At 34.6% G+C, this 14,356-nt stretch overlaps 1 protein-coding gene across 2 annotated transcripts; it reads left to right on the top strand.

The window, feature by feature from the left end:
- Positions 1 to 98: 98 nt before the first annotated feature.
- slc37a4b (solute carrier family 37 member 4b) lies at positions 99 to 12,544 on the top strand. Of its 2 annotated transcripts, none has more exons than XM_051120617.1 (10): positions 99 to 172; positions 6,171 to 6,567; positions 7,551 to 7,783; positions 9,521 to 9,773; positions 10,554 to 10,709; positions 10,801 to 10,886; positions 11,321 to 11,434; positions 11,524 to 11,589; positions 11,689 to 11,827; positions 11,913 to 12,544. In XM_051120617.1, the coding sequence occupies exons 2-10, from the start codon at positions 6,420 to 6,422 to the stop codon at positions 12,077 to 12,079; spliced, it is 1,362 nt and encodes a 453-aa protein (XP_050976574.1). In that variant the 5' UTR covers positions 99 to 172; positions 6,171 to 6,419; the 3' UTR covers positions 12,080 to 12,544. The 2 variants fall into 2 exon arrangements, with proteins under 2 accessions (XP_050976574.1, XP_050976575.1); XM_051120618.1 differs by lacking the exon at positions 99 to 172 and adding an exon at positions 5,939 to 6,017.
- Positions 12,545 to 14,356: the final 1,812 nt, after the last annotated feature.

Genomic DNA, 14,356 nt, shown 5'->3' with positions numbered 1-14,356 from the left:
ATAAACAATATTACCGCTAAGGTTTATGTAAATATGTCACTGGGGACCGCAAGAAGCCGAAAGCCCGCCCACCGCGCCTCAAATGACAGGCTCGCAGCCAATCAGAACAGAGATTAGAGAAGGAGCTCTTGCAACAGCGTGAATTCTGAACGCGAAGCCCGGACTGTCGGAGGTATATTTTATTCGCTTCTACTTAAATATGAAACAGTGAAGTAACATTAAACTATCTAAACAATATACATGTCGAGAATTATCGCTGTGTGTCTTAGCATATCATAAGAAATACGTTTAGTCTCCACCGTGGTACTGAGGACGCTGTTGTGGAGGTCAGAATCAAGCGTTGTTACAGCATTCGCTGAATTGATGCAGTGACGTCACCGCGCGGTTTTGCGTTTTTATAATGTCGTGCGGGCAAGAGGGTTGCGTAGTGATGTTAAACGTAAAGCTATTTTTTTTATATGCTAAATCGCTTAATACTGATTTTTGTTTTATACAAGAGTCGCATGCAAATTCTAGTGATTTTAAGTTTTGGAAATCACAATGGGGTGATGAGTTATTTTCTTCATGTGGTTCTAATTTTTCAGCAGGTGTTTTAACTTTGAAGCACAAATTTAGGGGTAAAATAATAGAGACAATTTCTGATCCTGAAGGCCATTTTCTTTTTTTATTGGTTACTTTAAATGATCTTTTTTTTGTCCTGGGTAACATGGATTTAATGCTGCAAAAAATAACCTCAAGTTATTTAATTCTATAGAAGTTCATTTAGAATATTTTAAATCTAAATATCCTAATTTGTTTATTATTTTGGGTGGAGACTTTAATCAAACTATAAATAATATTTTGGACCGATCACCTCCTAGACTTTCTGATAGTTCATCAGGCCTTTGTGGTTTGATCTCCCGATTTGGCCTTGCTGACATTTGGCGAGAAAAACATCCTCATGCTTTACAGTTTACTTGGTCTAACAGCTCTGGTTCACTTAGGTCTAGAATTGATTTTTGGTTAATATCGGACTCTTTATCTAATTATATTACTAAGGCTGAAATTTTGCCTTCTCCATTGTCTGATCATAAATCTATCATTCTATCTTTCGATAACCCATCTGCTTATTCAAGAATATGTAACTCGTACTGGAAACTTAATTCTGTTTTATTAGAGGATGCAGAAATTTGTCGAGCTGTGATATCTAAGATTAATTTTTTTCTTAACAAAGCTCAAGCCGAGGATAATTTTAGTTCTAACTGGGAGCTGTTAAAATATAATGTTAGATTAATCTTAGTTAAAGCTGGATCTCAAAAAGCTAAACAATATAAAGCAGAGGAACTTGATATTATTAAAAAACTTGTCTGCCTCTCCAGCACTCCTTTTGAGAATTTATCTGTTAATCAGAAATCAGAATTGGTTGATCTTCAGAATTCGTTAGATAATTTGTATATACAAAAAGCGAAGGGTGCTTTTGTTCGCTCAAGAAGAAGGTGGTTGGAGGAGGGAGAACGTAACTCCAGCTATTTTTTTAGATTAGAAAAACAGCGAAATCATCTAAATTCTATAAGTAGCCTTAAGGTAAATGGAGTGGTTTTGAAGAATTATAAAGAAATCTCTAATTATTGTGAAGAGTTTTATAAAGACCTTTATCGTTCCAGATACTCTCAACAAAATTTGGACTTTTTTTTTAACTCCCTTGATATGGGCCTTATTTCTAAAATTGATGATAATGGCAAGAATATATGTGAAGCCCCTATTCAAATGAAAGATATTTCTGAGGCTATTGATAAGTTAAAACTAAATAAGTCACCTGGGAATGATGGTTTGACCACAGAGTTTTATAAGAAATTTTCAAATTATCTTTCACCTTTTCTCTTCAATGTTTATTTAGAGAGTCTTAAAAAGGGTATTCTCCCACCTTCTATGACTCAGGGTGTTATAAGTTTGATCCCTAAACCTCAAAAAGACCTCTCTCAGTTGGAAAACTGGCGACCTACACTGTGTGCAGAATTATTAGGCATGTTGATATTCTGGTCATATTTTTTTTCCAAACACATTTTACCAATTCCAAACCACATCAGTCTTAATAACTACTGTTAATTTTGTGTTTAATCATTTATATGTGATATATAATTGTCCGTGAAGGCTGGAAGTGAAAAACTCCTTATATTCAGGTGTGCAGAATTATTAGGCATGTTTTCGTTTACAGCTAAAATGAGCCAAAAAAGAGATTTAACCCAGACTGAAAAGTCCAAATTATTAAATGCCCATGAGAAGAATGCAATACTAATGCATTACAAGAATTTGCAAAGTTAAGGCTTGACCATTGGACAGTGAAATGCTTGTTGAGTCTGCATGGTCAGAAAAAACAGGTGGAGAAGAAAAGATGCATGTTAACTGCAAAAGAATTAGGAATTAAGGTGAAGAATTAGGTGTGACACCATCAGGAACCGTTTCCAGTTCTCCAGCGCCACCATTTTCCAGAACTGCAACCTACCTGGAGTCTTCAGAAGTGCAATGTGTCAGGTTCTCAGAGACTTTGCTTGGTAAAAAATCAAAAAATGCCCTGACTTAATAAGAATAACAAGCTGACATGTGTTGTGAAATACATGAAGACAGTTTTTTTATATGCTTTAGAGACAGATAAGTTGAGAGTGACTCTTGAAGGACAAGCATCACATCCTCTTGTACCTCTGATTCAAGAATTTATCTTCTAAAATCTGGCAGTAAGTTTTGGGAGTTCATTTTAGTCCATCTCTGCAAGTCAGACTTTTCAGGATAAGAGACTAAACATGAACTCCCAAAACTTACTGCCAGATTTTGGAAGATAAATTCTTGAATCAGAGGCACAAGAGGATGTGATGCTTGTCCTTCAAGAGTCACTCTCAACTTATCTGTCTCTAAAGCATATAAAAAAACTGCCTTCATGTATTTCACAACACGTCAGCTTGTTATTCTTATTAAGTAAGGGGCATTTTTTAGGATTTTTTACCAAGCAAAGTCTCTGAGAACCTGACAAATTGCACTTCTGAAGACTCCAGGTAGGTTGCAGTTCTGGAAAATGGTGGCGCTGGAGAACTGGAAACGGTTCCTGATGGTGTCACACCTAATTCTTCACCTTAATTCCTAATTCTTTTGCAGTTAACATGCATCTTTTCTTCTCCACCTGTTTTTTCTGACCATGCAGACTCAACAAGCATTTCTCTGTCCAATGGTCAAGCCTTAACTTTGCAAATTCTTGTAATGCATTAGTATTGCATTCTTCTCATGGGCATTTAATAATTTGGACTTTTCAGTCTGGGTTAAATATCTTTTTTGGCTCATTTTAGCTGTAAACGAAAACATGCCTAATAATCCTGCACACCTGAATATAAGGAGTTTTTCACTTCCAGCCTTCACGGACAATTATACATATAAATGATTAAATACAAAATTAACAGTAGTTACTAAGACTGATGTGGTTTGGAATTGGTAAAATGTGTTTGGAAAAAAAATATGACCAGAATATCAACATGCCTAATAATTCTGCACACAGTGTATAAGTCTTTTAAATAATGACTACAAAATACTAGCCATGATTTTTGCTAAGAAAATTAAATATGTTCTAGATGATATAATAGATGAATATCAGTCAGGTTTTATGACAAACAGACTTATTTCAAACAATATTAGACTTGCTCTTGATATATTAGATTACTCCGATCTGATCCCGGATGACAGTTTTCTGCTTTTTCTTGATTTTTATAAAGCTTTTGATTCGATTGAATTTCCTTTTATTCTTAAGTCCTTGAGTGTTTTTGGTTTTGGCCCTAATTTTATTAATGCAATTCAAACGTTGTACAGTAATGCCAATGCTTCAATTAAGTTACAGCATGGTACTACTCATAGGTTTAACATAGATAGAGGCATCCGTCAAGGCTGCCCTATCTCACCTTATCTTTTTCTGCTTCCTATGCAACTTTTAGCCGTCCATATTCAAAATAGTCCTTTGAAAGGTATCTCTGTGGCAAATCAATCAGTATTAATAAGCCAATTGGCTGATGACACAACTCTTTTTCTAAAAAATAAAGATCAAGTTCCTTTAGCTTTGGATAAGATTAAGTTTTTTTCCTCTGCTTCTGGTTTATGTCTTAATATTCATAAATGTGAACTTTTATCTGTAAAAGATGCTACTGATGTTAACATTTGTGACATCCCAGTCAAATCTGAAGTTAAATATTTAGGTATAATTTTATGTAAAGATCAGAAAAAGAGATTAAAGCTTAACTTTGAACCTCTTATATTCTCTGTCCGACGTAAATTAAACTCTTGGTTACAGCGTGATCTGTCAATAACAGGTAGAGTATTGCTTTCTAAAGCAGATGGATTATCTCGGGTTATCTATCCTGCAATGGCACTGGATGTTTCTGTGGAAATTTGTAGAACACTAGACAAAATTATACTTGATTTTGTTTGGAATTCTAAAACTCATTTAATTAAAAAAAGCGTTATGTTAGCTGATCGGGCTATGGGGGGTTTTGAGTTAGTGGATTTTTCCACTCTTAACAATTCGTTTAAAGTTAAATGGATAAAGACATTTTTAAACAACCCCACATCCTGTTGGAATTTTATTCCAAATCATATATTTAATTCAGCTGGAGGTTTACATTTTTTGTTGCGTTGCAACTTTGACATCTCTAAAATACCTTTAACTTTATCTTGTTTTCATAAACAAGCATTAATAAGTTGGTCACTTATATATAACTATAACTTTTCTCCACACAATTATTTTATTTGGAACAATAAAAATATTAGATATAAAAATAAATCTCCACAACTGGTTTAATAAAGACATACTTTTAGTTAGTCAGCTTTTAGACAATCATGGTGTCCTTTTTACTTATGAACAATTTATGCAAGAATTTTCTTTTCCTGTCCCCCCAAGAGAATATGCCATTGTTTTTGGTGCAATTCCTGATTGTATTATACCTTTAATCAACTGTGGCCCTAAAGGTTCTTTAGTTTCTCCAATTTTTGATAACACTAACTTATTTGTTAACAAAATTCTTCTCAATACCATGTCAAACAAAGATATTCGTTCAATTATTAATAGATCTCAGATTTCTCTACCTGCTTGTGTAAGTTATTGGAATAACATATTTAGTGATATTGAATGGGAAGAGTTTTGGCTTCTTCGACAAAAATTCTTCTTGTCTAATAAAGTTGCTGAAGTCTCTATTAAAATGGTCCATAATTGCTACCCGGTAAATTACAAACTTGCTAAGTTTAATAATAGTATTTCCCCCAATTGCTCTTTCTGTCTTAAGTCTGAAGAAACAATCAATCATTTATTTTGGGACTGTGTTTATTGTAAAGTATTTTGGGTTGATTTTTCTAATTTTGTTAACAAGTATTTACTTCCAAACTTTTGTATAACTCCCAAAATTGTGTTTTTTGGTTACTCTTTAAATATAGGCTCTTCTCACTGTAAGCATATTATTAATCTATTGCTATTTCTTGCAAAATTTTATATTCATAAATGTAAATGGTCAAAGAAAACCCCTTACTTTTTTATTTTCAGAAAAGATTTTGATATATATGTGAATTCTATAAGAAACTCTAATAACCCCATCGCAATCAAGACTCTTTCTTGGTGTAAATCCTGTAAGCTAATATAATACGCTTTGGATTATTGGATGTAACCCTCACTGTTGTCTTTTTTGTTTTTATTGTTGTAAATGTGATTGTTGACTGCATAATAAAAAAAAAAAAAAAAAAAAAAAAAAAAAATGTCGTGCGGGTACCAGAGCGCGCTCCCAGTGTCAGTGGCATCTCTTTTATTCACAGTTTTATTATTATTATTATAATGTTTAGCGCATGTGTCCACCTGCAATGTGTAGCAAGCCTGTATAACGTTATTTTTATCTGGTGTCTTGGCATTCTTGCAAGAGATGTTCCCTTGACACCTGTATCATGTTTCAAATTGCTGTTCAAATCCCCCTCCCATGCACCATGGCCACTCAAGTAGCCCTTTAGCATTTAGACTGCATGAGGTCTGTAGAACTCCAGAACGGAGTGATTTTTTTTTTTTTTTGACAGTCTAAATAGTGCTGATGCTTTGCTTAGATGCATTTGGATGCAAGCCAACTTCACATCAAGTTACTTGCATAGAGACCAAAGTAAACTGACTCTGAAATGTTTTCCAGGCACATCGGTGAATGCTGGCTGAAGAGGGGGTCGCCTTTCACCCATGCAACTTTGAGGAACCTGGAGAGGAGCTGAAAATACCCTCAAGAAGTCAGAAATGAATTAGAGATTTGGATCAATTTTTGAAAGTTGTTATTAGAACTGAAAAAAAATTCATCCAGCACACTTTTTGGCTGTGATATTGGAGCCTTTTTTATTTTATTTGACATTTTTTCTTTATATTTATTAATAATTTTACAACTGCAATCATGGGAGCGGCGGGTTATGGATATTATCGCACAGTTATATTCATCTCAATGTTTGTGGGCTACATGCTGTATTACTTCAACCGAAAGACTTTCTCTTTTCTGATGCCGTCGGTGATGGAAGAGATTGATTTGGATAAAGAAGAGCTTGGTAAGTGTGTTGTGTGTTCTGCACGTACACTACCAGTCAAAAGTTTTTGAACAGTAAGATTTTTAATGTTTTTTTTTTTTTTTTTTTTTTAAGTCTCTTTTGCTCACCAAGCCTGCATTTATTTAATCCAAAGTACAGCAAAAAAAGTTACATTTTAAAATATTTTACTATTCAAAATAACTGTTTTCTATTTGAATATATTTTAAAATGTAATAAATGTTTAGCATCATTACTCCAGTCACGTGATCCTTCAGAAATCATTCTAATATTCCAATTTGCTGCTCAAAAAACAATTATTATTATTATTATTATTATTATTATTATTATTATGTAGAAACAGCTGAGTAGAATTTTTCTGATTTCTTTAATGAATAGAAAGTTCAGAAGAACAGCGTTTATCTGAAACAGAAACCTTTTGTAACATTATAAATGTCTTTATCATCACTTTTGATCAATGTAAAGCGTCCTTGCTAGATAATATTAATTTCTATAATTTCTCCCTCAAAAAAATCCTTTTTATTTCAGATAAATGCTGATCTTTGTTACTGTTTTAAATATTGATAAAAATAATAATAATAAAAAATGTTTCTTGAACAGCAAATCAGCATATTAGAATGATTTCTGAAGGATCATGTGACACTGAAGACTAGAGTAATGATGCTGAAAATTTAGCTCTGATCACAGGAATAAATCACATTTTGACAATATATTCAGACAGAACACAGTTATTTTAAATAGTAAAACTACTTCACCTTTGACTGGTAGTGTATAATAAAGTTTTGCTGCTAAAAATTCAGCTTTGCATCACAGGAATAATTTACACTTTAAAAAACATTTAAATGGAAAACACTTAACAATATAACTGCTTTATTGTATTTTTATCAAATAAATCAAGTCTTAGTTCGAACGCAATGCTGTATTTCTTCCACAAAGCATCCAAAGTAGGTTTTCAGCCTTGATTTTTCCTGATTCCTGTAATGCAGGACTGATCACCAGCAGTCAGACTCTGGCCTACGCTATCAGTAAGTTCATCAGCGGAGTTCTTTCGGACCAGATCAGCGCTCGCTGGCTCTTCTCTATTGGGCTTTTCATTGTGGGCGCCATAAACATTGCCTTTTCCTGGTCGTCCACTGTCATGCTGTTTACCGTGCTTTGGTTCGTGAACGGGTTCGGTCAGGGTTTCGGCTGGCCACCCTGTGGAAAGGTGCTTCGGAAGGTAAGGCTGACCCTTTACCTTTAAATCCATCAATATGCACCTGTCTTCCAGTGTTGGCAGTGTGACAGGAATAGTTGGGAACTCTTAACTGCTGACCTCACGGCTCACGCTGATGGATTGCAGCCTGTATTCTGATGTAACAGCTGATGCCGGCCACATACTTGTGGAGTCAAGCAGGGAGCATTACGATACGCTTAAATCTAATTAAAGAAACCAGCAGCAGTTATCCGTGCCAGACCAAACTGGAAGCACTTGGTCTGCAGTAAAATTAATGTCATTGAGTATTACATAAATTTCGGTGGAGGAGCATGTGCGTAATGGTCATTAACAGGCATTGCTCTTGAATTTCAATTGACTGTAAGGAACTAAATGTTATTTACTAGCTTTTCCCTCTTGTCGTTCCAAACCCATAAGAGCTTCATTCATCTTCAGAATACAAATGAAGATATTTTTGACGAAATCCAAGAGCTCTTTGACCCTCCATAGGCAGCAAAACGATCAAGGTACAGAAACGTAGTAAGGACATTGTTAAAATAGGCGGAAGACTGTCCCAAGAGAGAAGAAATCAATGAGTATTCTTGTAGCTTCATAAAATTATGGTTGAACTATTGATGTCACATAGACAGTTTTGACAATGTCCTTACTACGTTTCTGTGCCTTGATTGTGGTAGTACCTTTGCTGTCTATGCAGGGTCAGAAAGCTCTCGGATTTCATCAAAAAATATCTTAATTTGTGTTGAGAAGATGAATGAAGGTCTTACGGGTTTGGTACGAGATGAAAGTAAGTAATAGGGGTCCTATTATGCTCTTTTACAAAGTCTTGATTTTGTTTGGGGGTGTAGTAGAAAGTGCTTTCATGCTTGGTGGTTCGAAAAACGCATTATTTTTAACATAGTTTACATTACAACAATACATTTCTCCCAGCTTAGCACATAAGGCTCGATTAGTTCCAGGTTTAATGAAGGCCAGCCTTCCAAAAAGCGAAATGTGTTGTGATTGGCGAACAGCTTAGACGGTGTTTCAGTACTGCCACGCCCCTTGTCAAAGAAGCAAGTTCTGTGTACAACTGTTAGCGCAAGCTAGATTAAAGTGATTCTAAAGTATGGATATTTTTCTTACAAAAACGCATCGATTCGCTACAGGAGTCCTTTATTAATGCGCGAGGCACTTTTTATTATGGATGGATGCATATTATTGGACTTGTTTTGGACTAATGAGGAGAAACATTTGTCTATGCCGTTCTAAAGCTTGGGAGTGCCAGGATAAATTTTAATATAAGTTCGTTGCAGCATGGAGAACCGCTTCATCGCTAAAGTTAGGCTAATCCCCCACCTCGTCCCTACCCTCCCTCCAACAGTTCGAATTTCTGTGGGCAGGATTTAATTTAATGATATTCTAATGGACCACATTGTGACATCATTGCATGTGGAAAAGAAACGCTGTAGTCCAAAGGAGCATTCACTGTAGTTCTTGAAAAGGGATTTTTTAAAAAACGAAATATCTCCTTTCGGAGTGGACTTTGAGATTTGTAAGTTTGTAGATCTTATACCCGAAAATACACACCACACACTGACTAAAGTTCAAAAAGTGAAAAATCATAATAGCACTTCTTTAATGACAGAATATTTATTTTTGGGTGAACTATCCCTTTAAATAGCTGTTTTTAAACTTTATCCTGTTGTGTTGGTTTTCCATGAGTAAGTTTAATTAAAATGTCCTTTTACTGGCCTTTTTCAGTGGTTTGAGCCGTCTCAGTTTGGGACATGGTGGGCTGTCCTGTGCTGCAGTATGAACCTGGCAGGTAGTCTGGGACCCATCATCACTACAGTGTTGGTTCAGTACTATAACTGGAGAATCATCATGTCCGTGTCTGGGGTGATCTGCATGACCGTCGCTGTCGCTTGCCTTCTGACGGTGAAGAACGAACCCAGTGATGTGGGGTTGCCCAATATTGAGCCTGGCGCTAAAAAGGGCAAAGGGAAAAAGGGAGGTAAGAAAGCAGTGCATTATCTAGTGTTTATTAGACTGTGGTTGGAGATAAATATATTTTTGAAAATTCAGCTTCTCAATCACAGTAATATATTACATTCTAGAATATACTGAAATAGAATAAAGTTGTTTTAAATTGTCATAACATTTCACAATATTACTGTTTTCAATGTGCAGTCTTAGTTAGAATAAAAGATTTCTTTTAAAAGCATTAAAAAACTCCAAACTTTTGAATGGTTGTGTTTAATATACAGTTGAGGTCAAAAGTTTTCATACACCTTGCAGAATCTGCAAAGTGTTAATTATTTTACCAAAATAAGAGGGATCATACAAAATGCATGTAGTTTATATTTAGTACTGACCTGAATAAGATATTTCACATAAAAGACATTTACATATAGTCCACAAGAGAAAATAATAGTTGAATTTATAAAAATGACCCCATTCAAAAGTGTATGCACATTTGATACTTAATTCTGTGTTGTTACCTGAATGATCCACAGCTCTTTTTGTTTGTTCGTTTTGTTTAGTGATAGTAGTTCATGAGTCCCTTGTTTGTCCTGAACAGTTAAACTGCCTCATATGCAACTATTATAGAAGGTTCAAACGCTCACTGATGCTTTAGAAGGAAAAACCATGCGTTAAGAGCCAGGGGTGTTAACTTTTGAACAGAATGAAGACGTGTACATCTATATACTTGTTTATGCTATTTAAATGATTTGTGTTTGTTATTGGCTACCGCTCCTGTCAGTCCACTCAGTCTCTGATTGTTTTTTTCCAGGCCCTAATGATGAAAGCAGTCTAAAAGAGTTCCTGTTGTCTCCTTATCTTTGGGTGCTGTCTGCGGGCTACCTGGTTGTGTTTGGAGTAAAGATCGCCTGCACTGACTGGGGTCAGCTCTTCCTCATGCAGGAAAAAGGCCAGTCTGCTATGATGGGTGAGTTCGGTACTTTATCTCTGTTTATTTTATTTCATATTAAGTTTATGGCCTCTGTGAGGATGCTAATGTGAATGTGTGTTTTCTACAGGCAGCTCGTACATGAGTGCACTGGAAGTTGGTGGGTTTTTTGGCAGCATTGGAGCTGGTTATCTGTCTGACAGGGCTGTGGCTAGGGTGGGTTCAATTTGAAGTAACATACATTAAAGGAATAGTTCACTCAAAAAGGAAAATTTGCTGGAAATATACTCACCGTCAGGCCACCCAAGAATAGATTTGGAGAAATGTAGCATTACATCACTTGCTCACCAATAGATCCCCTGTAGTGAATGGGTGCTGTCAGATTGAGCGTCAAAACAGCACAATAATTCACGAGTTATCCACACAACTTCAGTCCATCAATTAACATCTAGTAAAAAGTGAAACGTTGCATTTTGTAATAGATAAATCTGTTTTGATGAAGCAATGGATGGCCTGAGTGCATTTTCACTAAATCTTCTTATTTGCTGCACCATCACCCTTAATTGCAATATTGGTGCATTATTGGATAAATTTGTAATTTATGAATAGAGATCATGTCATCTGTTAAACAGTGACTTCCTGATTTATAGCAAGGGCTGGGTACCTATGGTAATCCTCGTCATGGGCTGCTCCTGATGATGATGGCAGGCATGGCTGTGTCCATGTACCTCTTCCGGGTTACCATCACACCAGAGACCCCAGAGGTGATTTTTAATCTAAAACTGGTAAAATCTATCTGAGCATTAATTTTTGCTTTATTGTGTTGATTAAATTATCATGTTTGGTTTCTTAGGAACCACCACTGTGGGGTTTGGCACTCCATCCAATTTCAATCCTCACAGGTGTCTCAGAGAAAGAGGTATATCCAAAAATTCACCATTATGAGATTTGAACATTTGAGAATTATTCATCTTCAGTGTCTTTTTTTTCCTCTAATACAACAATTTCTGTTCTGCAGCTTTGGATTTTGATTCTTGGTGCTGCATTTGGATTTTCCTCATACGGACCAATTGCCTTGTTTGGGGTGATTGCGAGTGAAAGCGCCCCCTCTAATTTCTGTGGCACATCACATGCCATTGTAGCTCTGATGGCAAACGGTAAATCTGCTGGGATTGTTTCATGACAAAATGTGTTAAGATAAAATGCTCCATATAACCATAAATTCCCATTTTTTCCTTTCAGTTGGTGCATTTATTGCTGGCTTGCCATTTAGCACCATTGCCAAACGGTACAGCTGGGACACGGCATTCTGGGTAGCAGAGGTCACCTGCGCTGTAACAACAGTTTGTTTCTTCTTTGTGCGCAACATGCGCACAAAAATGGGCCACGTGCCTAAAAAGATGGACTAATCTTCTAATTAAATATGATCCAGTTGGAGAGCCCGGACAATGTGACAGCACTCGGTTAGGACATTGTACTTAAAGGGATAGTCCACCCAAAAATGAAACTTGTCATTATTTACTCACCGTCATCTCATTCTAAAGTTTGTAACACAAAATAAGATATTTTTAAGCATTTTGATAACCAAACAGTTTTGGTTCCCTTTGTATTTTCGGTCCGACATGAGGGTGAGCAATTAACAGATTTTTTATTTTTTGATGGACTGTCACTTTAAGGAAGTGCTTTAATGTCAGTGTTACTGTGTTAAAAATGTATATTTTTAACTTGCATTTAGATTCAGTTTCACAGTAACTGTTTTTTAACCTTATTCGTCAGCAATAACGCAACATTTACACACTTCAGAGGCAAAGTGTGTCCACTGTACATCTTTCAGAAGAACTGTATTTGTATTACTGTAAGAACAGAAATGTTTACACACTTTTTAAGTATAGAAAGATGTTTACTTTCTTAGAGTTGTTTCGCATGAATGTTGGTTAACTTAGCACAAGCTTTTTAAGCTAGTTAATTTGATTTAGGTAACAGTTTTAAAGTGCAAGTTATGTGCTGAATTGAGGATCATCTTTTTCCAGTGTACAGACACATTTTTTTTTTTTAAATATCTGTACTTTTGCCTTCAGTGTTACAGCAAAAATTGTATTTTTCAAAATATGTACCCAGTCATACTAATCTTAATGCAAACAGCAGTATCATTTATGATGTATAAAGGTGTAAAAATGTAGTATAAAGTTTATTGTAACTAAGTTGTTGCTTATGTGTCATTTCACATCATTTTTACCACTGGTCTTGATTTTTCCCCCTATCTTTAATTAATTTATTTATTTATTTATTAAGTGAGCTTAACTTATCTTAGTTATGTTACTGTTTTGGTATACACTCTTAAAAAATGCTGTGTTAAATACGACCCAACGCTGGGTGAAATATGGACAAACCCAGCAACTGGGTGTTTTTAAACAGCGGTTGGGTTAAATGTGTAACCCAACCTTCTGGGTAGTTTTATTAAACTCAACTATTGTTTAAAAAATTACTATATAGCTGGCTTAAAATGAATCTAGGTTGTAAATTAATATATAAATCAGACACATATTTACTAGAGGAATCAAAGTAAACATTTATTAATAAACAATTAAAAAAAGGCTTTTATTTAATTATTAATTCAGCTTATTAATAAATGTTTATTTCTTAAACATATGAATAAATGTTAATTTCCTACATATTTTGGGTTCATTTTAGTCTGTGCATATTTCACTCAGCTTTGTTAGAGTGTAGATTTTAAAAAAATTGCGGAGATATATATATATATATATATATATATGTGTATATATATATATATGTATGTGACCATGGACCACAAAACCAGTCATAAGGGTCAATTTTTCGAAATCAAGCTTTATACATAATCTGGAAGCTGAATAAACAAGCTTTCCATTGATGTATGGTTTATTATGATAGGACAATATTGGGCCGAGATACAACTATTTGAATATCTGGAATATGAGGGTGCAAAAAAATCTAAATATTGGGAAAATCACCTTTAAAGTTTCCAAATGAAGCTCTTACTAATGCATATGACTAATCAAAAATCAAGTTTTGATATATTTACAGTAAGAATTTTACTAAATATCTTCATGAAACTTGATCTTTACTTAATTTCCTAATGATTTTTGGCATAAAAGAAAAATCAATAATTTTGACCCATACAATGTATTTTTGGCTATTGCTACAAATATACCCCAGCGACTTAAGACTGGTTTTGTGGTCCAGGGTCACAAATATATAAAGTTATATAAAAAGTAGGAGTGAATTCAGGTAATTTGGGTTGCTTTTTACCACTGAGATGAAAAATGGCAAAATTATCTTGAATTAACTAATTGACTATGTATACACTACCATTTAAACATTTTTGAACAATAAGATTTTTAATGTTTTATAAATAAGTCTCTTATTTGATCCAAAGTACAGAAAAAAGTAAAATGTATAAACATTTTAATATTTAATTTTTTCTATTTAAATATGTTTTAAAATGCATTTTATACCTGTGATTTCAAAGCTGATTGTTTAGCATCATTACTCCAGTCACATGATCCTTCAGAAATCATTCTAATATTCTAATTTGCTGCTCAAAAACATTTATTATTATTATTATTATTATTATTATTATTTAAAACAGTTGAGAATATTTTATTCAGGGTTCGTTGATGAATAGAAAGTTTAAAAAAAAACAGCAT

The sequence above is a fragment of the Labeo rohita genome, chromosome 10 (genome assembly GCF_022985175.1).
Source record: "Labeo rohita strain BAU-BD-2019 chromosome 10, IGBB_LRoh.1.0, whole genome shotgun sequence".
NCBI classification, from domain to species: Eukaryota; Metazoa; Chordata; class Actinopteri; order Cypriniformes; family Cyprinidae; genus Labeo; species Labeo rohita.
Note: the sequence above shows the minus strand (reverse complement) of the source record. Positions and strands in the feature narration are given on the sequence as shown.